Raw genomic sequence first — 23,548 nt, 5'->3', positions numbered from 1 at the left:
CTCGAGCTCCGCTTTGACGGATTCAACTGATATCGATTGGTTACCAAGTGGCGGATAATGCGAATCCGATCTCCACTTCCATTCCCATTTTCCCCAGACATTTGCCACGAGCCCTATGTACAGTGTACGGACGCTAGACCATTCGCTGGGCAACAGACCGGTAAGTTGGAGATGTTCAAGTGTATATAGATTCTTAGATGTCTTGCATACCAGGGATGATGGCTTGGGTACCAGACCAACTTCCCTACTCTAACCACCATTTTCTGTTTCTGTTTCTGTACAACAGTTGAAATGTCTGTGCGCAAGTACAAAGCCGCCATCTCGCAGGCAGAGCCTGTATGGTTTGATTTGCAAGGCGGAATTAAACGGACAATCCAGTTGATCGAGGAAGCAGCTGCCAATGGCGCATCGTTGATCGCCTTCTCTGAGCTATGGATTCCTGGGTATCCCAATTTCATCTGGGGAGGGACATACAGCGAGAACATCCCTCTTGTTCAAGCATATATGAAGAACAGCATGACGGCACGTGGGCCGGAGATGCTGGAGATCAGACAGGCTGCAGCGAAGAACAAGATGCACGTTGTTCTGGGCTTTAGCGAGAGAGTTGCCAGCACCCTCTATCTGGCGCAGATCTTGATCGACGACAAAGGCGACGTCCTTCTCCACAGGAGGAAAATCAAGCCGACTCATCTCGAACGCACCATGTTTGGCGATTCGACCGGCGACTCTCTACAAACAGTTGCTGACACCAAGCTTGGGAAGATCGGCATGCTCAATTGCTGGGAGCACTTTCAGCCATTGCTGAAATACCACACTTATGCTCAGAATGAACAAGTTCATGTCGCTGCATGGCCTTATCACGGCGAGGCTTTGGGTGAAGAGCCTTGGTCAGTGTGCACAGAAGCCAACGAAGTGACTGCCAGTCGCATGCATGCTCTGGAGGGAGGCGCTTTTGTGCTCGTCACCAACCAAATGCTCTCAGCCGACGGATTGAGGAAGAATACAGAGGGCCATAGTGCCACTGGAAAATCCTTCTCGGTTGGTGGTGGTGGCGGTGGTGCAGCCAGAGTGTTTGGACCAGACGGTCGCCAACTTACTGAACCGTCGGATCCTTACCACGATGGTTTGATTTATTGCGACATCGACCTCGATCTCATCGATCGTGCAAAGACACTTGCCGACCCTGTCGGCCACTATTCTCGTCCAGATCTTCTGCGTCTGGTTGTCGACGACACGCCAAAGCACTACGTAACTAAGTTGAACGGTGGGCCTCCAAAGACACTCACGTCAGCGTTCAAGCCTCTTGGTGAAACTTTGGCAGATTTTGCGAACGGCTCTTGAGCATCGGATACAGGCTGCAGTATCAAGCTGTATATACCCTAGAAGTATGTCTGTTTGGGCTTACAAGTCTCTAATTGTAAATTCATAAACATTTACAGCGGCCACCGAGAGACCCCAAGGTGCGAGCAGCTGCAGTTTTAGTTTGACCGGTATTTACATGATAACCCTTGACCGATGGGCGGAGGTACAGGTCTTGGACCTCCGCTGACACTCTTGAGTCCATAGCGATATCTCGAGAATAGCCACAAATTAGAAGCAAAAGGGTTGACATTGTGATCATTGTAATTGTCTTTTAAGCCGTTATCATATTCAAAGTTCGACTCTCCCTGGATCCACTAATAGAGGTTATTATGACGGTCAAGTCGAGTGTCGCGTTTATCCTGATGATGCGCCCGCTTTATATACTAGAGATTTGACTGATTTCATGGTGAATGTATAGTCTTGTGACTTGTATTGTTAAGATACCGCGAGAACCGAACAGCGTACAGGTGGCGGGAGTAAGCTCATCTGGCACCCATCTCCCATAAATCCTGGTCGACAAAACTCAAGTCCATTGGCACATCTGAAAATCCACTGTCAAAGGCCATCAACCAGTCGATATTCTCGGGTGATGTCTCGTACATCGCCGGCGGACTCATATTGGCAAACACGTCTTCACTGCCGAGCACATTCTGGTCGGGATTGAAGGACATGTTTGACGCTGTTAGCCCTGTTGGTTCGGATGACTGTTCGCCACCTAGCGCCTTATGGTCATTTTGAGCATGCAGTCTCTCGTTGACAGACCATTCTTCGGCAAGGATCTGTAAAGATCGAATGGCACGAAGGCTCCAGGTCCAAGCAATGCTCATCTCCTGCAGACAGGTTAGGTTGAATTTAAGCAAACGGATAGCTGCACGGCTGGTCTTGGTATCGCTGGAAGTGGCGTCCAGCAAGAGTATCACCGAAGCTGTTCCAAGAGCATGTATGGTGGAAATTGGGATTCTCCGCTAGGAATGAAATGTTAACGGAGCAAATGACAGAGCAATTGTGACCTTACTAGGGTGAAGTTGGCCCGGTAAGCTCTGAGAATATTAGATATTGCTTCAGCTGAAGAAGTGCATATTTGATTGTGGGAAAAGGAAGACGAGGTTTGATTTGACGCTCTACGCTCTCGCTGACGCAAGAACGGCCGGTGAAGTAATATGAGAACAGTATGGTACTGTAAGCTAAAATGGGGTCAACAAAGGTGTGCAATGATAGGGACGGTTTATCCCACTTACTGCAACGAATATATGTGAGCAGGGCGAGGGGTTTTCGCAGAATGCGGAAACTTCAAGAAGCCAGGTAACTTTGAGTAAATCTCAGTGAGCTCAAGATAGGCTTTAGCAGTCATCTCTTCCTTGGCCTGAAGGGACAGGTCGCTTTTTGGGCTGTATCTGTTTTACGCTGTTAGTGCGGCATCACCAAAAGTCAAGGAGTGGCCTACATTTCATCCAGGGTGGGGCATGCCGTCTGAAATATTGATGTCATATACCGTAAGTTCGAGACACAACGAGAGGCCGACATGTCCGCAGAAAGGCCGAGATCATCGGATAGCCAAGGGACAAACTCTTCCTCCTTGAGCAACGACGGCTTCGCGGCAGTGATGTCTCTCTCGCGAATCATACTTGGACGCCCAAGCCCAAGGGTGAAGAGCCTGTTAGACACGTTAGCAGGTTTAAGAGCACAAAGATGGGAATGGGGTGAAGGACTTGTCCAAGAGGTAGCATCCCCACCAAGTGATCCTACGGATCTCTGCCTCTTCTTCAGAGATCTTTTGCTGGTTGACCCAAGTCTGGCAATCGAGGTTCAGTCCTAAGTTATAGGCGATGCGGACAGCCATGCCTTGATTGGAAAAGAAGGTCAGTCACGTCGACAATCAAGCGTGTGAGGCCATTTACCAATATAAATCCATCCTAGGCTCTCCTTATTAACCGACATTTCCCGGAGTGCCAGCAGAGCCAGAGCAGCGGCTGTCGAGGTAGATGGATGCTCGATCTCGACGCTTAGTATATCTTTGGCTTGAGCAGCCAGCAAGTCACCGGCAGTGTTGGCATCGTGCGGGTCGAGACGAGCATCTGAATGGTCGCAGTATCGCGCTGCGAGGGCGAGGATGCAACGGATAAGGAGGGGGGTGCAGTAGTCGTCATAGGTTCCTCGATCCACGGCCCTCTGGCAGGCTGTTCGGTGGACTAGATACTGCCATGGATTTTGCCACTTCCAGTATAGGTCGAGCAGATGTGTTTGTGTCTCGAGAGTAAGGTCGATGTCAAAGAGACCATACGAAACAGCGAGTCCTGCGCCATAGGGGTCTTGCTCAGCATTGGACGTGGAACCATAAGCGTTCCTTCGAAGTAGATTGAAATAACTTGGAGCGCCAAAATACCGCAAGTGACCATCCTCAGCAATGTCCAGTTGCCCAGCAATCTCTGCCAGGTCGTCTACTGGACCCCGGTCTTGGGGCGCCAAATCATCCCCATCAACGTTGAGGTTCAAGTCGGACGAGTCTGTGTCTTGTTTTATGGAGGGATCAACCGCTCCTGAGGCAGCTGAGTCGAGACGTTGACGCTGATAAGCCTGCAATTGTCGCTCGAGAGATTCGATGCGCGCATGCAGAGCCTCGACATAGCGCTTTGTCGGGGGCCTAAGCCATTAGTTGTGGGTGATAGAGATATGGCCTAGGATACATACTTGCGCTTCTCGGTTTCATGTGGATACTCGCATTGCTTCCCAGCGCGTAAACAGGTTCCACACTCTGGTAGATTGCCGTCACACTGTGGACCGTTAATGATCAAGTTTGTGCACAAAGGTATGGTACCCACTCGAGTCCTCCGACTCCGGCACGTCGTACATGCCAACGATACTCGCTGTCTTCCAATCTTTTGTGACATTACAATCCGGGTCAGCCAGCAAGCGCGGTGCTTACATGATCGGGTATAAGAAGGTTACGGTGAGTGGTGGCACAGGTTGAAGACGCCGACCTAGTCTCGAGTGTCGAATGAATGAGATGATGATAAAGTTCCTTTGATCAGCCGTCGGGTCGCATACCAACTAAAATGGGCAGTCAGAGTCAAAACCTATGTGTATAAATGTTTGTCTTCAATGATCCTGGACGTGCGACGCTGCTGGGACATGATAATTTGCTTGGTGGTAGAATTGAGTTGAAAGGACGGGAGGTGGGATATTGAACGTTGTCCTGATATTGATTGTCACGTGGAATTATGATCACGTGTCGCCCCGCATCTCTTCCTTTGTTGCTCCTGCCTCTCGTGTGGTGCTTTCAATTCCGGTCTGACAAAATCACGTGGTCTTTTGAAACAAACCACCATCGTTCACAACGTGAGACGAACGACCAAACTCAACCACTGCTGTACAACACAACTATGCGAGCCCCCGTCTGAGAATGAGATGATGGCCATAGAGGCATTATTGGTGTCCGAGTATCTTGGTGTAAATACCCCTTGACCGCTCGTTGAATCCTTGGCCTCATCTCCAAGTCGCCCTCAGCCACCAGTCATCATGGCTTCATTACCTGAACCACACCGAACTACCGTCACCCGCCACTACATCGACACTCGCCCCCTGGTTCCTTCAACCCCAAAACAGCCATACAATCTCCCTTTACTATCTACTCTCCAATTTCCAGACCAGGAAGCCATCACGCGTTTCATTCGTCCCGCTGACCGCTTTATGTCCCTCGCCAGCGCCTTGCTCAAATACTCGTTCATTCATAAGACCGCCCGTATACCATGGTCCAAAGTTCAAGTTTCTCGGACACCCGCTCCACACCGCCGGCCGTATTGGTCGCCTCCCTCTTTCTGGGATCCTGATGGACTCAAGGGTGGGCTCGAATTTAACGTTAGCCATCAGGCTGGCTTGGTCGCCATCATCGGGTGTGATACCCCCGCATCACAAGTCCCAGGCCCATCATCCCCTGAGGCGACCACAGCCGAAAGCCTCGATCGCCTTGACCTGACCGGCCACCATCACCACTACCACTCACCCGAGTTTGATCACCATCATCCACCAAACCAGGTCCGCCTTGGTGTCGACATCGCTTGCACTGACGAAGACAAACGAACTCCAAAGGATATGACCACACAAGCCAAGTTTGACGAGTGGGTTGAAATCTTTGGCGAGATGTTCTCCGACCGAGAAAGGAGAGATATGAAACACGCCCCCATCCATCTCCCTGTGGTCGAACGCGAAGAGGGCGCTTGGCCTAGTGACAGCAGCGGTGGCAGCAGCGACGAAGAGTCTTCAGATACGACAGCAGCCAAACTAAAGCGACAAAAGGAACTAGAGTCGACCATTATTGAGTTGAAATTGCGTCGCTTCTACGCCTATTGGGGATTGAAGGAAGCCTACATCAAAATGGTCGGCGAAGGTCTCTTGGCGAGCTGGCTGAGAGAGCTGGAATTCATCAATGTCGTCGCTCCCAAGCCCTGGTCCATCCTGAATGGTTATTCCAGTCGGAGTCGGAGTCGAAGCCGTTCAAGAAGTCGAGCCAGAGAGTCGAGGAGCACGGACATCAGCGGTGGTCACAGTCGCGTCTCAAGTGCTGCAAGCCCTATTCTCCCAGACATCAACACCCTGTTGAGTCCCATCGATGATCGTCTTTCTCGCTCAGGCTTGGACAATGCAGACGAGGAGACGAAATGGACGGTTCCAGAGAAGGCCGAGAAGGGAATGAAAACATTGTTTCGAGGTGAAGAGATTCATGGTGTTGAAATGTCGATTGTGGCATATGATGATGAGTTCCTCATCGCCACGGCTTTGAGAGGAGTGAAAGAGATTGGCCAAAGACAGCTTACGCTTACCCCGTCAGGATTCTCGCCCACGAGCAATGCCGGGACAAGGCAGGACAGCATCAAACAAGGACAATGGGTCAAGCTAGACATTATAAGAGATATTATGCCGTGCGCTGAAGGGAGATGTGAGTGTCTGAACAAGGGCTGATATACTAGGTTCTCGATATAGACTTCAACTTTAGTTGCGATACTAACATTTAGACGTTTCACCTCTTGACACTTCAGCTCGATTCGATGAGCTCAATCTTGACCTTTTCTTGAAACTTCGTCTTGTCGCCGGTTCCAACCCCTTGCTTCATCTCCTCACCAAATAGATACAACTCGTCAAGGAAGGCAGGAATAAAGGTTCCTGGACCTCGAACTTCCACTCTCGCCTCTGCACGTTCCGCGGCAAGCTCATAATGAAGCAGCGCCGCCAGAGTGGCAAGTAATTTATCATGACGATAGGCGGCATTATAGCTGGCGATGACAGCGCCGAGCGCACATCCTGCACCTGTGATTCTGCCCAGATAAGGAGACCCATTTCCAAGAGTGATTGTACGCGTACCATCGGAGATATAGTCGATGGCGCCGGTCATAACAATGATGTTATGTTCACGACGAGCGAGGTCCTGAACAATCTTGATTTTCTCCTCGTGAGTCGACGTCGAAGGTCCGGAGTCGACACCTCGTTGTTGGACTCCAGATGCGCCGACGACGGCGCCGATCTCGCCTTCGTTTCCTTTGATAACGCTGAAGAACCCTGCGGCTAGTAGCGTCTTGATGGCTTCGCGTCGTAGAGCTGTTGCGCCGCCTCCTACCGGATCTAGTATAACTGGTGATCCGACCTGATTATATGCTTGAAGTCCCGCTAAGAATGATTTCATCTTCTCTGGTGTCGCCGTGCCCATATTGATCACTAGTCCGCCTCCAAGTCTCGCTAGATCAGGCGCTTCTGGTCCGTTGTCCGACATGATGGGTGACGCTCCTGTCGCAATCGCCACGTTGGCTGCAAAGTTTTGTACGACCGTGTTGGTCATATTGTGTGTCAGTGTCGACGAGGTCACGTGTGTTTTGATAATGTCGGGGATTTCGGCCACGATTTCGGAGATGTTGGTCCTGGTAGACGAGGTTGGTGATACGCTGGCGTAGAACTTCTGAGGCGTGGATTTGATTAGGTCGACGAGTTGCTTTGCAGATTCTCGGGGGTCTGAGGATGCCATGATGGCACTGACAACGGCTACGCCATTCAGTCGATTGGTGCCGTGGGCGGATTGATGAAGCACTCTTTGCACATTTCGAGAGTTGATGCTGCCGATGGCGACGCACGGAATGGATTTTTCTGTCCCTGTCGACGTGGAGCCGAGGATCTCTTGTAGACCCCGTGTGCCTATAATAGACTTTGTGTCTGTCTTGGTCGGTGTTGCAAAGGTTGTGCCTATGCCGAGATAGTCTGCACCGTCTTGGATGGCTTTTTCAGCTTCTGCTACCGACGAGGCCGTGACGCCGATGATGGCTTCAGAACCCAAGAGTTTTCTTGCCAGCTTAATTGGAATATCATCTTGGCCGATGTGAACGCCCTCAGCACCTATAGCCTGGGCTACATCCAGTCGGTCGTTGATAAGGAGTGGTACATTGTATTTGCGGGTTACGGCGTGAAGTCGAGAAGCATTTTCAATCATGACCCCAGTGTCGGCATGTTTGTCGCGATACTGGACGATGGTCACGCCACCGAGGAGAGCCTGTTCCACAACATGAACAATGTCTTTGTCACCCAGGATGGCTGGAGTGGAATCTGTCACTAGGTAAAGTGACCAGTCCAGTTGTCTGCTGGCCATGGTTTGTTGGGCTGGATCTCGGACTGGGATTTGACAAGGTGGGGTGTAGCGGTTTTATGACACAGATAACATCTTCTTTCTAGTGCTGATGACGACGACAACAATAATTCACCTGGGGGAGAAGATGGCCAAGATGAGGATGGAAGTTTGGTTAGGAGTTAGATGGAATGAGTGTACAGTGCACAGAGTAGCGTCAAGCTCATGACTGGAGAATTGTTGGATGAGTGTGCGAATTGATTGTGTCATTTTCATTTTTGCTGACGAGGTTGCTGGGCAAATCATGGGCACACTCAAACCACCTAGCTGGTCAATCACTCTCTTCTGGTAGTTGATTCAAGACTTGAGAAGGACACACTGATTACTAAGATGGGCATGGAATAAATGATTTTATGGTTATTGTCGTTTCATATATGGCAGAGTTTTTGTTCTGAGTGAGTTGACGTCTGGGACTCACATCCCCTTGTACAGATGCCAAAGACCTAGACTTGATGACAGTATAACCACCAAGTATCATCTAGGTAGTGATTTGGATTCCATAGAAGGCCTCACTATCAAGTTGTATATACATATATGATCATAATTTCCTCCCAGAATACCAAAGGACAAGATTGAGTCACCAGTAAATTGTCCTCAAGGCTGCAATCAACAGGAATACACACAGCTGTCGCCTAATAATAACCAAATTGGGCCCTAAAAAAGAGCCTTTCGGGTCTCTCGGCCTCTACAGGGATGTCTAAGGCTGCCTGGGACAATCTTAATCCCGTCCCCGGAGCGAATTACCGCTTTTCTTCTCAATTGAGTTTTCTTCATGACGGTAGGTGACATTAAAAATCGTCTCCAGCACGTGATGAGCTTTGGGCATCAGCATTGAATTTTCCGGTTATGGTACCTCCAGTACAAAACGCCGTGCCTGGGTACCTCTAATTTCAATATGCCACGTGCAACATGCACAACTTGCACTGGCGAAATTCGAGCAATCATGTCTTGTTTGCTGTATGCGTATTGTATTGTATGTCTGGTACTTTCTGGCACCCTTTTTCGATGTTTGACACCTGCGGCATCCATTGGCGTTCCGGGTTCCTCAGGCACCCATGGCACCCATCAACCCTTTGTGAGTCTTGATTCTTCGTTGTCTTTTTCGTGTCATTCTCACCCAATCCCCGACATGACTCGCCCTGTGCCTGTTCTGCGTGTCTGCCTGACCATTCTGCCCGCCTTTCTCCACTGCCCGTTCGCATTTGCCCCCAGTCTCAGTCCCAGTAGTCAGTTGCCCCCCGTGGCCCCCTCGCCTTCTCCCTCCCGCCTACCCACTCACCTTGCACCCTCGCTCTCACACTCTCTTTGTCCAGCCCGTTCCCACTACTCGCTCCCACCTTTGATTTTCTCCTCCCTCCATCCACCAACCAGCAACCAACCCGAGTAGCGCAGGCTAAACAAAGTCTTGTCTTTCGCCCTCCTCCAAAATCAAATCTTTTCCTCTTTTCATTCTTACCATCACCATCATCAGTCTCACTTCTGACCAGGTCTGACTTAGCCATCACCTCGTCCTTCATCACAGGATTTGTCTTGATCGCCATCTCCTGCCAGCCATCAAATACAGTATCCTCGATCCAGTATCCATCCACCTCCATCAATTCATCCATCCATCCATCCATCCACCCTTTTACCTTGGACTGACCCCCCGTCTGAATCGAATCGCACCCGGATTGTTCATGTATCGGGCAGTCTTTCACTCCTCCAAAACCAAAACCAAGCAGAAGCTGGATATATATCCAGTTCAACGGCATCCTTGTAGTCATACAGGGTGTTCATATGGTTGATCCTACGACCAACAGTCCTCCTTCCTTGATGTTATATCTTCTCCCTCAGTGGTAATATCCACGCATGTCCTGCTTGATCGAAAGATTTCCCAACAGTCTTTCCCTCTACCTCCGCCCCTAGACCAAAGACCACAGACCACCTAGATTCAAAAGAAACGATTGTCAAGATTACAAACCAAGGTCCATCATCATGGCTACTATCAACATTCGCCGGGATGTCTCTGATCCCTTCTATCGCTACAAGATGGAACGCTTGCAATCAAAGATTGAAGGCAAAGGAAACGGAATCAAGTGAGTGTCTGTCTCGTCTTGCTCATCTCCCCCGTCCTAACATTCTCCAGAACCGTGGTCGCCAATCTTCCCAGCGTTGCCGCCTCATTGGCCCGTCCACCTGCCTATGTGATCAAATACTTTGGCTTCGAACTTGGTGCTCAAACCAACACCAACCCGAAAGACGACCGATGGATCATCAACGGCGCCCACGAAGCCTCCAAGCTCCAAGACTCCTTGGACGGCTTCATTTCCAAGTTTGTCCTCTGTAAGAACTGCAAGAATCCCGAGACCGACATCAACATCAAAGACGGCCGAATCTTGCTGGATTGCAAGGCCTGTGGGCAACGCAGTCAAGTCGACTTGCGCCACAAACTGAGTGGCTTCATCCTCAAGAACGAACCCAAAGGAGGCAAAAAGACAAAGAAGGAAAAGATGTCTCGACGCGATCGTGCCAAAGCTGAGAGCGAGGAGAAGGGCTCTGCCAATGGTGGCAGCCCACACGACTCCAACTCGGACAAAGGTGATGCTGACGAGGATGACGGAGAACTTGCCGCCGGAAGTGACGACGAGTTCACCAAGCACATCACCGAAAGTGCAAAGGGCATCGGAGCCAACAGCAATGGAAACTTCGAAGAAGAGGAATGGGCCGTCGATACATCTGCCGAAGCCGTGGCTGCTCGTGCCAAGGAACTCCCCTCAGACCTAAAGCGGTCGCTCGCCTTTGACGACGAAGAGGACGGCGATGAGAACGGTGGAGGGGCCAGTGCCTATGACCAACTCGGAACGTGGCTCATTGAGGAGACCAAGGCAAAGGGCTCGGTTAGCAAGGTGGACGATGTCGACATCTACAAAAAGGCCTTGGATCTAGGCATCGAGTCTAAGCACAAGACATTGACTGTGCTGGCTCAGACGCTGTTCGACGAGAATGTCCTCAAGCAGATTGCCCCGCGTGCTGGGATGCTGCAGAAGCTGATCGGAGAATCCGAAAAGCATCAAAAGGCGTTCTTGGGAGGCACAGAACGATTTGTGGGCAACGACCATCCGGAATTGATCCCTCAAGTGTCGGGCATCCTTCTCAGCTACTATCAGAACGATTTGGTGAGTGAGGAGGTGGTCAAAGCATGGGGAGCCAAGGCCAGCAAGAAATATGTCGACATCAGTACGAGCCGAAAGGTTCGCAAGGCCGCGACACAATTCTTGGAATGGCTTGACCAGGCGAGTGAGGAAGAGGACAGTGACAGTGACGACGAGTGATTCTTTTAACAAGAACATTCTGATTCACGTTCCTGCACACGACCGCATCCTATGCTCGGTACACTCCACTCCTTACGCCATACGGTTTTTCTGCCTGATCGCCTTGTTGCCATCGTTTCTCTTCTCCAACATGTAACAATGGAAAATTCATTCATTCCCAGTTGGGTCTATCACAATCGTCGTCTTTGGGGCTATGTAGCTAGAATCTCGTCTAGTCCCACAAATCATTTACCTTGATCGCTGTGTTTGTATTTGTTTTTATTGGTGTTGCGTGTAACCAATGGGAAAACTCCTACCCTGGAGTTGACCTGTCCCATCATGGTCGTGAACGCATCATGAATCTCCAGTCTGGAAATATCTGCGGCAATTTGTCCGGAGTGAAATCTGGCAATTGGGTCTGTATGAGTTGAATCAACTCATCCACGACCAACTGATAACCCGGAGCCGTGAAATGAAGACCATCGGACAACAAACTATCCAGCACGGGGTTCTTAGGAGCATCCTTACTCCCAACCAAAGGCCCCGATTGTCCTGGCGTCCAGCCCGCCTTGGACATGAACAGCGTCCACAAATCCAGAACCGGAAGCCCCAATTCCTGACCCAACTGTCGACACGCATCAGCATACTGCGCCGTAACAACAGCCGTTCGCTCCCCATTGCCCAATTGCCATTCATCCACTGGCGGCGGCACCACCAGAATCACCTTGGTACCATGCATTTTCAGCGGGGGATACTCGATGATGTTCTTGAGATTCTGAACATATTCTTCCAAAGGCACATGTTGCGGCGTGCCTGGTACACATGCATCATTGGCGCCGAAGAAGACTGTCATTAATTGTATGCGTGGCGACACGGGTGTTGGCGGCACGACAGGAAAAAACTGTCTTAGTGTTTCGAAGGCGGCTGGTGCTGTGTAGCCGGAGAACCCACGGTTGATGACGTCGAGGCGTCGCTGGTACCAGTCTGATAAGGTGGCTTGCAAGACATGGCTGCCGCCTTGGGTGATGCTGTCACCGAATAATAGGAATTGCGGATATGTCTTGGGAGTGCTGGGATCGTATGGTATTGGTTCATCTGATGTGGGTGAGCTCTGGCTCTGGCTCTGGCTTGGTGAATGAGACATGGTTGTGTGAAAAGAGAATGATGCTGTGAGAGTGGGAATAATGCTAGTGGTAGTGGGAGTAATAATGGGAGTGGTGAGGAAAGAATGCCCTTTAATTGATCACGGCTGTTGGTTGAGAATTGTCGTGATAGGAAATGGTGTTGTTGATTATCGTGTTGCTGCTGGTGCTGGCGTTGGTCGTCGCTGATTTGTTGTTGTCGTTTCTGCCCGGGCCTCCATCTCCGCTTCTACCTCCGCCTCAGAAAGGGGTGGTGGCTTGTGGCCCACATTCGCTTATGCATGCGAACCTCGTATCGTCTTTCCCTATGGTACACGGGAAGAATTATTTCTCCCGGGAGGTTTTGAAGAGCCGCTGAGTGAAATTGAGGCACTGCTCAATGAGATCTGGTGTTCTCTATCGTACTTTACACGTGAATGTGAGAGACTACAGACAGGAGGCTCTTGAGTCAGTAGTGAAGGCCGAGGGGCATGTGACTTACCTGCACTTGTGTTGACACACAGTGACATTAGGCAGGCATGACAGGTGCCTGCGAGAAGGGCCGAGGGGCCAAAATACGGAGTAGAATGTCCAAGCAGGTGCCTTCTCTCCAGTACTGTGAAGTCATCAGCAGGCAGAACCAAGTCACTCTCGAGTCATCAGCCTCATCATCCACTTGTCCTCCAGACTGACACTGAGGGATGTCTGTAGCATCCTTGTGAACTGCCGTGAAAGCTGCCAGCCAGCGCGCCTACAGGATGCATATCCGTACTTACGGGTTTTCCCTGCGTACAAGACATGCAATGCAGGGATGACACTGAACCGTCAACGGTATTAATGCACCTAACCGTCATCCCTCCGTCATCACTTATCGTCGTCATTGTTGTCTCATCTGTGATATCAAACAGCAGGGCCACAACGAGGTAGATAGATCACTTGATAGTCAGCGCCGTGACACCTCTACCATTTTTATTGGAGTATCATCAATCTCCCCAAATTATGATCAGCTATCTGAGCAGATTCCATAAATCAGTCATACCCTATCCCCTCACTCTATCCTCATCCTCTTGCACACACATCCATACCTGTACTCACTCCCCAAGCCCGTTCCTTTGCCGCCAAGCTGCCGCTAGTTAATCTTCGCTACTTGTGATTCTCTTACCCATTCCCATATCAACTTCATCTCCATTATGGTTCACACTTGGTGCTGCTCCAAGACCCTCAATAACTATCCTTTGCCTGGTTAGGATCAACAACATGGATCACTCCCACCCTCTTGGAGACTTGGCGGGGCAAGGTAAGACACTACTGTAAGCAGCTAATCGTGCAGAGAACCACAGTCCTTGACATTACTCGTATCCTCTCACACACTGGTCACTGGTCGGTCGTTTATTTGTTGCACTTACGAACACTACTCCGTACTCCATTCATTCCCCTCCACTCAGTCACTCGGGTCATACTGCGCCCGCACACACAGCACACGACACCAACCACGCGGCGCGTCAGATGATGTTGTCAACCTACTGTCATATTCTTGTCCTTGGGTGCACATGATCAACTGCTCCATCTTTTACTCATCCTCGCTCTCCCTTGCTTGACATCCCTCCTTGCCTTTTAACTTTTATACACGTTCCACACCCACCTCTTATCCCGTTTTTTTGTCCCGCCCCTACCGACCCGTTCCCCATGACTTGAACCCTAAACGCCTAAACACCGCCAAAACACTTCCTCTACCACATCATCCCACGACTTCGAGTGCACTCTTGCACGTTTCATGGGCAGTTGACGCCCGACCTCGGGCGGCATCTGCCTGACTCAGCCTTGTTGAACCCTCCCTACGTCGATCAGCTGGTCCTCTCGATCATCATCCTCTACAAAAAGTCCTCGTCTTTCCCAACCAACTGAACCTACAACTCCTCTCACGATGCCCAAGTCGTACGTTTCTTTTCAAGACGTCAGCGACCATGATGACCCAGGGTTCATCCCTCATTCGAATCCTCGCAATTCCTCCTCCTCCTCCTCCCCCGATTACCACAGAAGAGCAGAACAACCCTCGATGTCCTCCAGTGAAGTCAGGTCGAGACTCCCACCCTCGCTCAAGATGACTCCAGCGCAGAATACCACCGAGCATACCCCTCTCTTAAGTCCTACTCAATCATATCGTCATCGAATATATACGGATAGTATGCCAGAGTCACCCCGTTCTCGACAACTTTCAAGAGTCAACAGTGCTTCAGGCAGCCTCCGCCGGCGGAGGAGTCATAGCAGACGTCTGTCTGGGCAACTGAGCCCACTGTGGACTCGCAAGTCGGGGTTAAGAACACCAAAATTGTCACAGTCCTTACTGGGCGCTCTGTCCACCGAGGATCGCCTGTGGTACGATCAGTTCACTTCTACAGATTGGGTTCACGACAGTATTGCGGATGGTTACAGAATTCTTGAATTGAGAAAGAAGAAGGGCTTTCGCGGCCGAGTTGGCTTGCTGCTGGACTCTGCTCAAGGCTGGACCTTGGTCGCAATTATCGGTGTCATTACCGCTCTCATGGCCTACTTCGTGGATGTCACCGAATCGACCATTTTCGACCTCAAGCGTGGTTATTGTCAAGATGGCTGGTATTTAAGCCGCACCGACTGTTGCAACGGCGAGCGGACCTGTGATCGGTGGCAGACATGGTCCGAAGCCATTCACCCGTCGGGGGTATCGAGCGTCTCGGTCGAGTATCTTGCCTTCATTATTGGCTCCATGGTCTTTGCCGCTTTGTCCTGTTTTCTCACCCTTTACTCGAAAACTGTGGTCCCTTCCCAAATCGCTGCCACCTTTGACGAAGATCTAGCTGCCATCAGGGCATCGATAACTCCGGAAGCCGATGATGACAAGGGCAATTCCGTTCAACCACTTGCCGGAAACGAACTTCTTCCAGCAAATATTTACTACTCGGCGGCAGGCAGCGGAGTGGCCGAGGTCAAGGTCATTCTGAGTGGTTTCGTCCTCCATGGATACCTCGGTTTGCGGGTGTTAGTCCTCAAGACTGTCGCTCTTATTCTCAGTGTGGCTTCTGGAATGAGCCTGGGGAAGGAAGGACCGTATGTTCACATTGCAACCTGTGTTGGCAATATTGCATGCCGTTTGTTCTCCAAATATAACCTCAACGACGGTAAACGGAGAGAAGTTTTATCCGCCAGCGCTGCTAGTGGTGTCGCCGTCGCCTTTGGATCTCCCCTTGGGGGCGTCCTCTTCAGCCTGGAAGAGGTCAGCTACTATTTTCCACCCAAGACCTTGTTTCGCACGTTTTTCTGCTGCATTGCCGCAGCTCTGACTCTCAAGTTCCTCAATCCATATGGCACTTCGAAAATTGTCCTCTTTGAGGTCCGTTATGTCACCGATTGGCAGGTCTTTGAGCTCTTCAACTTTGCATTCCTAGGTTTCGCCGGTGGTTTGGCAGGTGCCTTGTTCATCAAAGCCTCGAGGATTTGGGCCACTACCTTCCGCCGTGTCAAATTCATCAAATCATATCCCATAATAGAGGTCCTCTTGGTGGCACTTGTCACGGGCATCATAAGCTTCTGGAATCGTTACACCCGCCTTGCCGTTACCGAATTACTCTTGGAGCTCGCCAGCCCTTGCAACAATCAGACGAATGACGGCCTCTGCCCCACTGAAGACCAGATAGTTTCCGTCATTGGTTACTTGAGCGTCGCATTCGTGATCAAGGCATTTCTAACTACCATCACTTTTGGTATCAAAGTTCCTGCAGGCATTTATGTCCCTTCCATGGTTGTCGGGGGTCTGATGGGCAGGATTGTTGGTCATATCACTCAATTCATGGTTGTCAGATACCCCACGTTCTTCCTCTGGAATGGTTGTCAATCGTCGGATGACATGGAAGCTTGTGTCACCCCTGGCGTTTATGCTCTCGTGGCTGCTGGAGCTACTATGTGTGGTGTCACTCGACTTTCAGTCACCCTAGCTGTCATCTTATTTGAATTGACGGGAAGTCTGGATCATGTTCTCCCATTCTCGCTTGCTGTCCTTTGTGCCAAGTGGACTGCTGATGCTGTGGAACCATTGAGCATCTACGACCTCCTCACCGACATGAATGCATATCCTTTCCTGGACAACAAAAGTAGCCCCGTCTTTGACTCGGAATTGGGCGACATCATTCCTCGGTTCCGACGAGACAAGGTGATTGATATTACTATATCTCCGGCGGTCAAAGCCAGCGAATTGCGGTCCAAACTTCGTCGATTACAAAATCTAGGGGAGCTCGACGGCGGCTTACCCATTCTTCGCGAAAAGATTCTCGTAGGACTGATTCCCGCACCGGACTTGGAATTTGCTCTGGATCGGGTGGAAAATGAGGATACAGCGCTTTGCATTTTATCTGCTGCCGATCGGAACCACGCCACGCATCACAACTACTGGGCTGCCTTTGATGAGACCGGATATGACTCTGGCCGGGAGGATTCTGACGATGACGATCGCCCTGACGAGGATCCGGTCGATTTGACGTCGTACATAGATCCGGCACCCGTGGCCCTCGACTCGCATTCACCTATGAACCTGGTTTATCAGTGTTTTGTGAAATTGGGATTGAGATATATCTGCGTTTTGGAAGAAGGGGAATACAAGGGCATGTTGCATAAAAAGGCATTTGTGCGATATGTCAAGACTTTGGAGGCTACAGGACACGCCTGAGCTGGAAGGCATTCAATCATGGAATGTCTCAGGGGTGCATTGGTGGTTTGTTTCCACTTTGGCATAGCGTTGGGAGTTTTGCATAGGTGTCGGGTATCAGGATACCAGGATATCAGGGGCATATCATTACTGCAATGATTTTCACCCAAAACTGGATGAATGTTACTATTTTTATTGCACATGATGGTTTCTCACGTAAGCATGCCTCATCATTCATATCATCGTCTCTGAACGAGGGCATCAATATGCTGTCTTCCACCCCCAACCCAATCATCCCAACACAGACTCAACATGGCAGTATGTCTCCCTGGACCCAATTCTCTACCATCCCATCCTCGTCTTGGTAAATCGTCTCTGTGCAGTCCAGCCCCATCACTTCCTTTCTTCGTCACCGGCAGAACCTGCTGCCATCTAATCAAACCTTCCCATTGAAACCCCAACCTCTTAGCAGCATTGACACTCGCGGTATTACTAGCATTCGCTTGCCACTGTACCCTTCTCAACCCCAGCCCTCCATCCTTGACACCGTCCAAACAATAATGAAGCAACAAAGCATTCGTGTGGGTAAAGACAAAAGTACGTTGGAACCCGGTGAGTATCATACCACCTAGATCAACAGTTGCTCGCTCAGGCTGGCTAACTATGCCCGCGATCCCCGCAAATGTGTCATCGGAAACCTCGATCGTCGTGGTTTCGCCTGTGCTGATATCTTTCCGAGTAATGCTCCCTGCTTTCAACAGAATGGCCAAGAGGAGTTCACTGGGATTCTGCCGCACGCTGCCGTTGTACCACGCGACATACTCGGCTCCGTTGGCAAAAGGCCCGTAGGTCAGCCAGTCATATACGTGAGGATGACGGTGTGCATCATCGACGTAGGCATTTGCCCATTCTTCGAGGTTGTCCTGAGACAAAGGTGAGTTTCGATTGTCTCCAGCGTGATCGTCCTTAGGCTGGAGCGCACCTCCAATGGGACAAGCTTCAGTCGATCATTCTGTAGACGCGAGAGGTCGATTGGGAGGTTGAAGTTAGATGTCATTATCAGTAACCTGGCATGGATTTTGATGTGTAGTTGGATCTTGTCTTGCGCCTTCCCTTCTCGAATGCTAGGTCTTGGCGCTACGAGGCTTACGCCTGGCGTTCTTGAGACGACACATCTACAAACCCATGACATTCATGACTCGGAACGCAATCAACAATCCTCAGGTCTATAAAGACGCCCGCGAGGTGATATCACCAATGTACACGCTCAACATCAAGTCATCCATCCAGTTCCAAGCACAACTCAGAAGCCAACTGCGGAGGACACTTGTAGTACTCATTATAGTAATCACCGAAAAGGAAACTTTACCGAAAGCCCAGGCCAGGCGCGCCAGGGAAGGCGCCGCATCCGCGCTCCGCTCCGGCATACTTTTGAATTTCAATATCCTGTGCCATCCGAACAGATCATGTCCCTCTCGTCTTGTACAGCCCCGTCCAACCATGAAGCCCAGAGGTAAGACACAACACTGCCCTCGGATTCCTGCATCCCGCTAACTTTATCTCAGATGACCTGGCAGGCTTCTCCCTCGAGGCTCTCCATGCCGAACTCCTGCGGCGTCAGGAAAAGCCAGAATGCGGTACTCGAGGACAGGCCACATCTTACAACACTGGCATTCATGTCTTTGCCCTGTTCCTCATCCTCGGCCTAAGTACCCTCGGTGAGTCGAGAGATTCCTCAGAGGGTATCACCGCTGATTCAGTGTAGCATGTTCCTTTCCCGTCATCGCTCGACGCTTTCCGAAACTTCCCATCCCCCATCGATTCCTTTTTCTGTCGCGACATTTCGGTACAGGGGTTCTCATCGCCACGGCCTTTATCCACTTGCTCCCTACCGCCTTCATATCCATGACCGATCCATGTCTTCCTGATTTCTGGAACAAAGATTATCCTCCTATGGCTGGCTTTATTGCTATGATTGCTGTGTTTGTCGTTGTCGTGGTGGAGATGTTCTTCGCGACCAGAGGAGCCGGGCACACTCATACCAGTGAATGGGATAGACCGGAAGCTGCGAATGGTCACCATGGTGGATGGGACAGGCCAGAAGGGTCCAATGGCCATATCGAGCTGCATACCCCGGTTATTCCTTATGTTGACGGCACTCCCAAGCCGCGCAACTCCACAGACTCCCTGGACGACCTTGATGATTTCGACCCCTTAGCTGAAGAATCCGCCACTCTCAATCACCCACACCAACGCAAACCAAGTGAGGTAGATCGTACCATTTCCAATAACGACGGACAAGACCCACGGAAACTATTCCTTCAGTGTCTCCTCCTCGAGGCGGGCATTCTCTTCCACAGTATTTTCATTGGTATGGCCGTCTCAGTCGCCACGGGAACCCAATTTGTTGTTCTACTCGTGGCAATCTGCTTCCATCAGACGTTCGAAGGCTTTGCTTTAGGATCTCGAATAGCAGCCCTCATCCCTCGTCTCTTCGATGCAAGCAGTCCGAAGCCATGGTTGATGGCCCTGGCCTATGGCACCACCACCCCTATTGGACAAGCCATCGGTATCTGGATGCATAGCATGTATGACCCGGCCTCCAAGGTTGGGTTGCTGACCGTAGGCATTACGAATGCCATTAGCAGCGGCCTTTTATTATTTGCCGGTCTGGTCCAGCTTCTCGCCGAAGATTTTCTCAGTGATCACAGTTACGAGGTGTTAAAGGGCAAACGTCGGCTTGAGGCAAGTCTCGCCGTGGGTCTGGGAGGCATTTTAATGGCCATAGTAGGAGCATTTGCATGAAATTAGAATTTTCAATTTTCGATCTCTTGGTTGTCCAACTCTTCAAGCTTCATCATCTTTGGTCCCTCCTATCGAAATGTTCTGAGAATCAGGCTGACATCACATCCCATTGTCGGGGTCAGCATACCGTGTGTTCACGACGGAAAACGACATGAACGCAATCATCCAGCAGAACACCATGATAGCATACCAAACTAGGATCGATCCACCCCTGAAAATCAACACCTTTCGACTTCGCTTCGCTCTACTTCTCTTGGTCCTTTGCAACTCCAGGAGCAGCGTGGTCGCAATAGCAAAAGGAGTTGCTGTTGCCAAAACAGCGACCATCAACAAACCCAAGAATAATGACTTTGTCTGTCCATTACCTCCTTTGAGACTGTCGAGCACCACTTTTCCTTGTGGGCAGAAGATCTTCAACATGATTAATATCAAGGCCAGGACGACGATGAAGCACAGTCCTAATACAACAAGTCCACCTGACGCGTATTGGCCCGACATCTTGACTGTAGCCTCACATTGGCGACAGCGAATATGATCCCCGTCGCCCCCTGTTTCGATTGACACTTCCAATCTATTTTCGTCTTGATTCTCATCGAAAACAGTGACGCCATCCTCAGAAAACCGTCGAGATTCAGTTCCTGATTGCCCTTGTCCATCTGTCACCACTCGCGGGACGGTAAAGGGATGGAATGGGTTCAGGTCCGGGTTCGGAAGATGAAGATGAAGATCGGGATTTTGGCCCATATCATTGAATGTCCTCTCCTGCACGAGCTTTCGAATCTCGTCATATTGTCGGTCGATATCACGCATCAATTGCGAGAATTCCGAGTTCGTCTGTTCGAGATTATTGGTGTAGGTTTCTGGTGTGTCAGAATGTCCATTCCTCGTGACAACAGTGGTGCTGGAAGACCCATTGCGTCTCAATGGCCAGGGGCCCACGTTGTGTACAGGACCAGCGCTCTCGTTGTCATGTCGAGGTCGTAGCAACAAGACCTGGTCTGGACGGGTGATACTAGTACTAGTACATCCCCCGACTGTGTTGCGACGTCGTCGCGGCGTGGTTCGTTCGGGGATTGGTTCTGTCAAAACAGGTGAAGGAGCCCGTGTTGGGAAAGGAGTTGATGGTCGCGAGGCACTGCCGGTCCGCAACGAAGCGGCTTCGAAGCCAGCGAACATGATGATCACTGGACAGTGTTCTCGTGTGGAAGCAGGGGGAAGCTAAGTAGCTTTTGTACAAGCAAAAATCAGAATGAGTGAGTACTAGAGTATACGTGATAAGAGACGAAAAGGTAGAAGACACTGTTATGCCAGTCCTTCGCCAGCGTTTTATTCCTTCCACACATCATCAAAACAATCAATCAATGTAACCATGGAGTCAAAGGAAACATTTACAGCAGACGCTGACTTTAAGTATGGACCTAACGATTCAAAACTCTTGATTTCTCCAGAGTTTTCAAATTCCCTTCTCCCTCTACGAATCAAACCCGCGACCCAATCGATTTATTCACAAGATTCGCCCTTCATCATGCAAAGAAAAATTCTAGTTGTTCTGGAATGAAACATGACTAGTCGACGGTGAAGGGCTGATGCCTGTGACCCACTTCTATATACCGTTCTTCTGGGTTCAATCGAAGGTGGTTGCGTATATTGATTGGTCAATGACGGATGAGAATGCATGTATGCATGCATGTTTAGGCAAGAGGAGTTTCAATGTGAAAAGTTAATCATTCTCGTTGAGCTTCGATTTGGTTCTTTGCCTTAGATCAAAGATTAGGAAGACCAAAAGAGGAGTATGGTTGTACACTCAATTCATGATGTATTTGGATTTACCTTAGTTACCATGGGGATTGTTTCTATAGGAATAATTTTTTCTATAGGAAAATCGACGATCTACTGTTCCCGAGAATATTCCCTACACTATCCCTCATCGTCTTTGTATGTAGAATTCTCAAGTACTCAGTAATCACAAGTGAATTACCACCACATAACTCATCGATCCTGGGATACTTCGCCTCTGCATACATTACAGCAGTTGCAATAATCTTCCAACTTGCTAGACAACACGGAGAGCCTGAAGAGCGTTGAGATCTAGACATCCTCTATATAGGGTATGTCCTGAAGGATGTGATGATTTGTGGCAGCCCTGACTCTTCTTATGTCGTCTACGATGAATTTATTGTGGTTTCAACTCCGAGCCTGCAATGGCCAGGTTCTGGAGCTCAACGGCCTCAAACAACCGGAGAGGGTTTTCTTCCGCATCTTGATCGGAGTTAATTGTGGTGTTCTGGATATGCCACCAGATGATATACCTTAAGTACCCAGAAACTAACAATAACACCACATTGAAAGGAAATGATATACACTTGAGAAATCGAATTTCAGAATAAGAAGTTTCAATCCACTAACTAGCAACTACACGGATCTTCGGCCACCCACACCAACCCCGGATTTCCCCAAAGCTCCATCTTTCTGGATCCAGCATCAAAGGACATACTTCATCATGGCCTACGAAGTCATTGCATTCGTGCTCAAAGACACCGTTCCAAATGAGTCAATTGAGCCAATTCTAAAAGACTATATTCTCGACTTCATCGTCTCTGAGTCGGGAGTCCAGAAAGCGTATTGGGGAATGGAGATTGAAAATCCGCGAAAAGCTCATATATTTGTCTATTGGGACTCGATTGAGGCTCATGAAGAATTACAGAAGAAAGAGTATGTACTTCACGTCCCAATCTTTCATGGCACTTAGCAAGCATCTATACATATGTATACATATGTGTCTACATCTACGTCCAGTCAACTGATCCAACCCTCCTCACCTCCTTTCAGTTATTACCTCCCCTTCATCCAGAAACTCAGTACAATCACCGACATGACACAAATCCACGCATTCCATACGCACGTTCTACCACATCCAGCCGACCAAGTCCTTCACGAGGAAACATCACCAGTAACAGAACTTTTCACCGCTTATTTTCCTAAAGACTACTCTGAAGCCAAACAGCGCCAGTATGTCAAGAGACTGGAGACGTTGGTGGCAAATGGTAAACCTGAAGGAGCTACTCAAAGTCCAATTAAGGGATATTCTGGCGGTTGGGCAGTTGAAGATTTAATGGTTCCTGGAACGGACGAGAAAGGGATGGCGTTTCTGGCGATTTTTGGGTGGGAGTCAGTGGAGAAGCATAGAGAATTTACGGAAACGGAAGCGTTCAAAAGGAATAGGTATTTAATTGATGAGGTGGAGGGGCTGAGACATCGAGATGTAGTACATTTTACGGGGAGGAGGATTAAATGAGGGACTTGAGTTCATCTTTGACTCCTCCTGGAGGGTGCTTCTTCTCCATCAGCAAAAGTTTACTGGGAGCGGGATCAAAATCCTTCAAGTTCCACTCGACACGACACATGGTCACACAGACGTCTACTACAAGTGATTGGTAATAGTCGGTCTCATCTCCCATTTCAGCCTTCTTTGGAAGAACGAGAAGTTTACGATGTCGGAACGATGGCCTCTAAAACGAGTCAATTAGGCCGGATCTCTCCCGGATAGATGAAAGATGACCCTTATCTCTTTGATGCCTTGGGTCGAACTGCCGTTCCTCAGTAGATCAGTCAATGAAAAAAACACGGGTTGATT

General features: G+C 49.8%; 10 protein-coding genes across 11 annotated transcripts; 5 read left to right on the top strand and 5 right to left on the bottom strand.

Moving 5' to 3' along the window:
* Window positions 1-1,610: 1,610 nt before the first annotated feature.
* Window positions 1,611-4,509, bottom strand: PV10_06566. Of its 2 annotated transcripts, XM_016371380.1 has the most exons (8): window positions 4,182-4,509; window positions 4,051-4,133; window positions 3,261-4,003; window positions 3,072-3,204; window positions 2,807-3,016; window positions 2,601-2,756; window positions 2,378-2,546; window positions 1,611-2,327 (listed from the first exon to the last, which is right to left on the bottom strand). In XM_016371380.1, exons 1-8 carry the CDS (start codon window positions 4,248-4,250, stop codon window positions 1,845-1,847), a joined length of 2,046 nt encoding a protein of 681 aa, XP_016223673.1. In that variant the 5' UTR covers window positions 4,251-4,509; the 3' UTR covers window positions 1,611-1,844. The 2 variants fall into 2 exon arrangements, with proteins under 2 accessions (XP_016223673.1, XP_016223674.1); XM_016371381.1 differs by having other exon boundaries at window positions 1,611-2,546.
* Window positions 4,510-4,724: 215 nt separating this feature from the next.
* PV10_06565 (uncharacterized protein) lies at window positions 4,725-6,389 on the top strand. Its single transcript, XM_016371379.1, has one exon. The coding sequence runs from the start codon at window positions 4,879-4,881 to the stop codon at window positions 6,316-6,318; it is 1,440 nt and encodes a 479-aa protein (XP_016223672.1). The 5' UTR covers window positions 4,725-4,878; the 3' UTR covers window positions 6,319-6,389.
* Window positions 6,302-8,340, bottom strand: PV10_06564 (hydroxyethylthiazole kinase). Its single transcript, XM_016371378.1, has one exon. It carries the CDS (start codon window positions 7,985-7,987, stop codon window positions 6,392-6,394), a length of 1,596 nt encoding a protein of 531 aa, XP_016223671.1. The 5' UTR covers window positions 7,988-8,340; the 3' UTR covers window positions 6,302-6,391.
* Window positions 8,341-9,384: 1,044 nt separating this feature from the next.
* On the top strand, window positions 9,385-11,579 carry PV10_06563 (uncharacterized protein). Its single transcript, XM_016371377.1, has 2 exons — window positions 9,385-10,098; window positions 10,149-11,579. The coding sequence occupies exons 1-2, from the start codon at window positions 9,998-10,000 to the stop codon at window positions 11,332-11,334; spliced, it is 1,287 nt and encodes a 428-aa protein (XP_016223670.1). The 5' UTR covers window positions 9,385-9,997; the 3' UTR covers window positions 11,335-11,579.
* Window positions 11,495-12,640, bottom strand: PV10_06562 (uncharacterized protein). Its single transcript, XM_016371376.1, has one exon. It carries the CDS (start codon window positions 12,455-12,457, stop codon window positions 11,651-11,653), a length of 807 nt encoding a protein of 268 aa, XP_016223669.1. The 5' UTR covers window positions 12,458-12,640; the 3' UTR covers window positions 11,495-11,650.
* A 1,367-nt stretch (window positions 12,641-14,007) lies between these two features.
* On the top strand, window positions 14,008-17,345 carry PV10_06561 (uncharacterized protein). Its single transcript, XM_016371375.1, has one exon. The coding sequence runs from the start codon at window positions 14,359-14,361 to the stop codon at window positions 17,128-17,130; it is 2,772 nt and encodes a 923-aa protein (XP_016223668.1). The 5' UTR covers window positions 14,008-14,358; the 3' UTR covers window positions 17,131-17,345.
* Window positions 17,346-17,348: 3 nt separating this feature from the next.
* Window positions 17,349-18,166, bottom strand: PV10_06560 (uncharacterized protein; the record flags this gene model as incomplete). Its single annotated transcript, XM_016371374.1, has 2 exons — window positions 17,349-18,032; window positions 18,092-18,166. 2 exons carry the CDS (start codon window positions 18,164-18,166, stop codon window positions 17,349-17,351), a joined length of 759 nt encoding a protein of 252 aa, XP_016223667.1.
* A 400-nt stretch (window positions 18,167-18,566) lies between these two features.
* On the top strand, window positions 18,567-20,291 carry PV10_06559 (uncharacterized protein). Its single transcript, XM_016371373.1, has 3 exons — window positions 18,567-18,622; window positions 18,675-18,827; window positions 18,875-20,291. The coding sequence occupies exons 1-3, from the start codon at window positions 18,610-18,612 to the stop codon at window positions 19,912-19,914; spliced, it is 1,206 nt and encodes a 401-aa protein (XP_016223666.1). The 5' UTR covers window positions 18,567-18,609; the 3' UTR covers window positions 19,915-20,291.
* Window positions 20,014-21,090, bottom strand: PV10_06558 (uncharacterized protein; the record flags this gene model as incomplete). The annotated part of the gene is made up of 1 exon (XM_016371372.1): window positions 20,014-21,090. The coding sequence occupies one exon, from the start codon at window positions 21,088-21,090 to the stop codon at window positions 20,014-20,016; it is 1,077 nt and encodes a 358-aa protein (XP_016223665.1).
* A 1,324-nt stretch (window positions 21,091-22,414) lies between these two features.
* PV10_06557 (uncharacterized protein) lies at window positions 22,415-23,209 on the top strand (the record flags this gene model as incomplete). Its single annotated transcript, XM_016371371.1, has 2 exons — window positions 22,415-22,626; window positions 22,744-23,209. 2 exons carry the CDS (start codon window positions 22,415-22,417, stop codon window positions 23,207-23,209), a joined length of 678 nt encoding a protein of 225 aa, XP_016223664.1.
* Between the last annotated feature and the right edge of the window lie 339 nt (window positions 23,210-23,548).

The sequence above is a fragment of the Exophiala mesophila genome, assembly GCF_000836275.1.
Source record: "Exophiala mesophila strain CBS 40295 unplaced genomic scaffold supercont1.4, whole genome shotgun sequence".
In the NCBI taxonomy this organism is placed as follows: Eukaryota; Fungi; Ascomycota; class Eurotiomycetes; order Chaetothyriales; family Herpotrichiellaceae; genus Exophiala; species Exophiala mesophila.
This window is presented reverse-complemented; position numbering and strand designations above follow the sequence as displayed.

Bases quoted from the DNA above. Each gene is read 5' to 3' on its own strand.
- PV10_06566 (XM_016371380.1), bottom strand. From the start codon at position 4,250: ATGTCACAAAAGATTGGAAGACAGCGAGTATCGTTGGCATGTACGACG. The intron at 4,134-4,181 runs GTGGGTACCATA...AACGGTCCACAG, and splicing joins GCCGGAGTCGGAGGACTCGA to TGTGACGGCAATCTACCAGA. The intron at 3,205-3,260 runs GTAAATGGCCTC...TTTCCAATCAAG, and splicing joins CCTAGGATGGATTTATATTG to GCATGGCTGTCCGCATCGCC.
- PV10_06565 (XM_016371379.1), top strand. From the start codon at position 4,879: ATGGCTTCATTACCTGAACCACACCGAACTACCGTCACCCGCCACTAC.
- PV10_06564 (XM_016371378.1), bottom strand. From the start codon at position 7,987: ATGGCCAGCAGACAACTGGACTGGTCACTTTACCTAGTGACAGATTCC.
- PV10_06563 (XM_016371377.1), top strand. From the start codon at position 9,998: ATGGCTACTATCAACATTCGCCGGGATGTCTCTGATCCCTTCTATCGC. The intron at 10,099-10,148 runs GTGAGTGTCTGT...AACATTCTCCAG, and splicing joins GGCAAAGGAAACGGAATCAA to AACCGTGGTCGCCAATCTTC.
- PV10_06562 (XM_016371376.1), bottom strand. From the start codon at position 12,457: ATGTCTCATTCACCAAGCCAGAGCCAGAGCCAGAGCTCACCCACATCA.
- PV10_06561 (XM_016371375.1), top strand. From the start codon at position 14,359: ATGCCCAAGTCGTACGTTTCTTTTCAAGACGTCAGCGACCATGATGAC.
- PV10_06559 (XM_016371373.1), top strand. The intron at 18,828-18,874 runs GTGAGTCGAGAG...GATTCAGTGTAG, and splicing joins CCTCGGCCTAAGTACCCTCG to CATGTTCCTTTCCCGTCATC.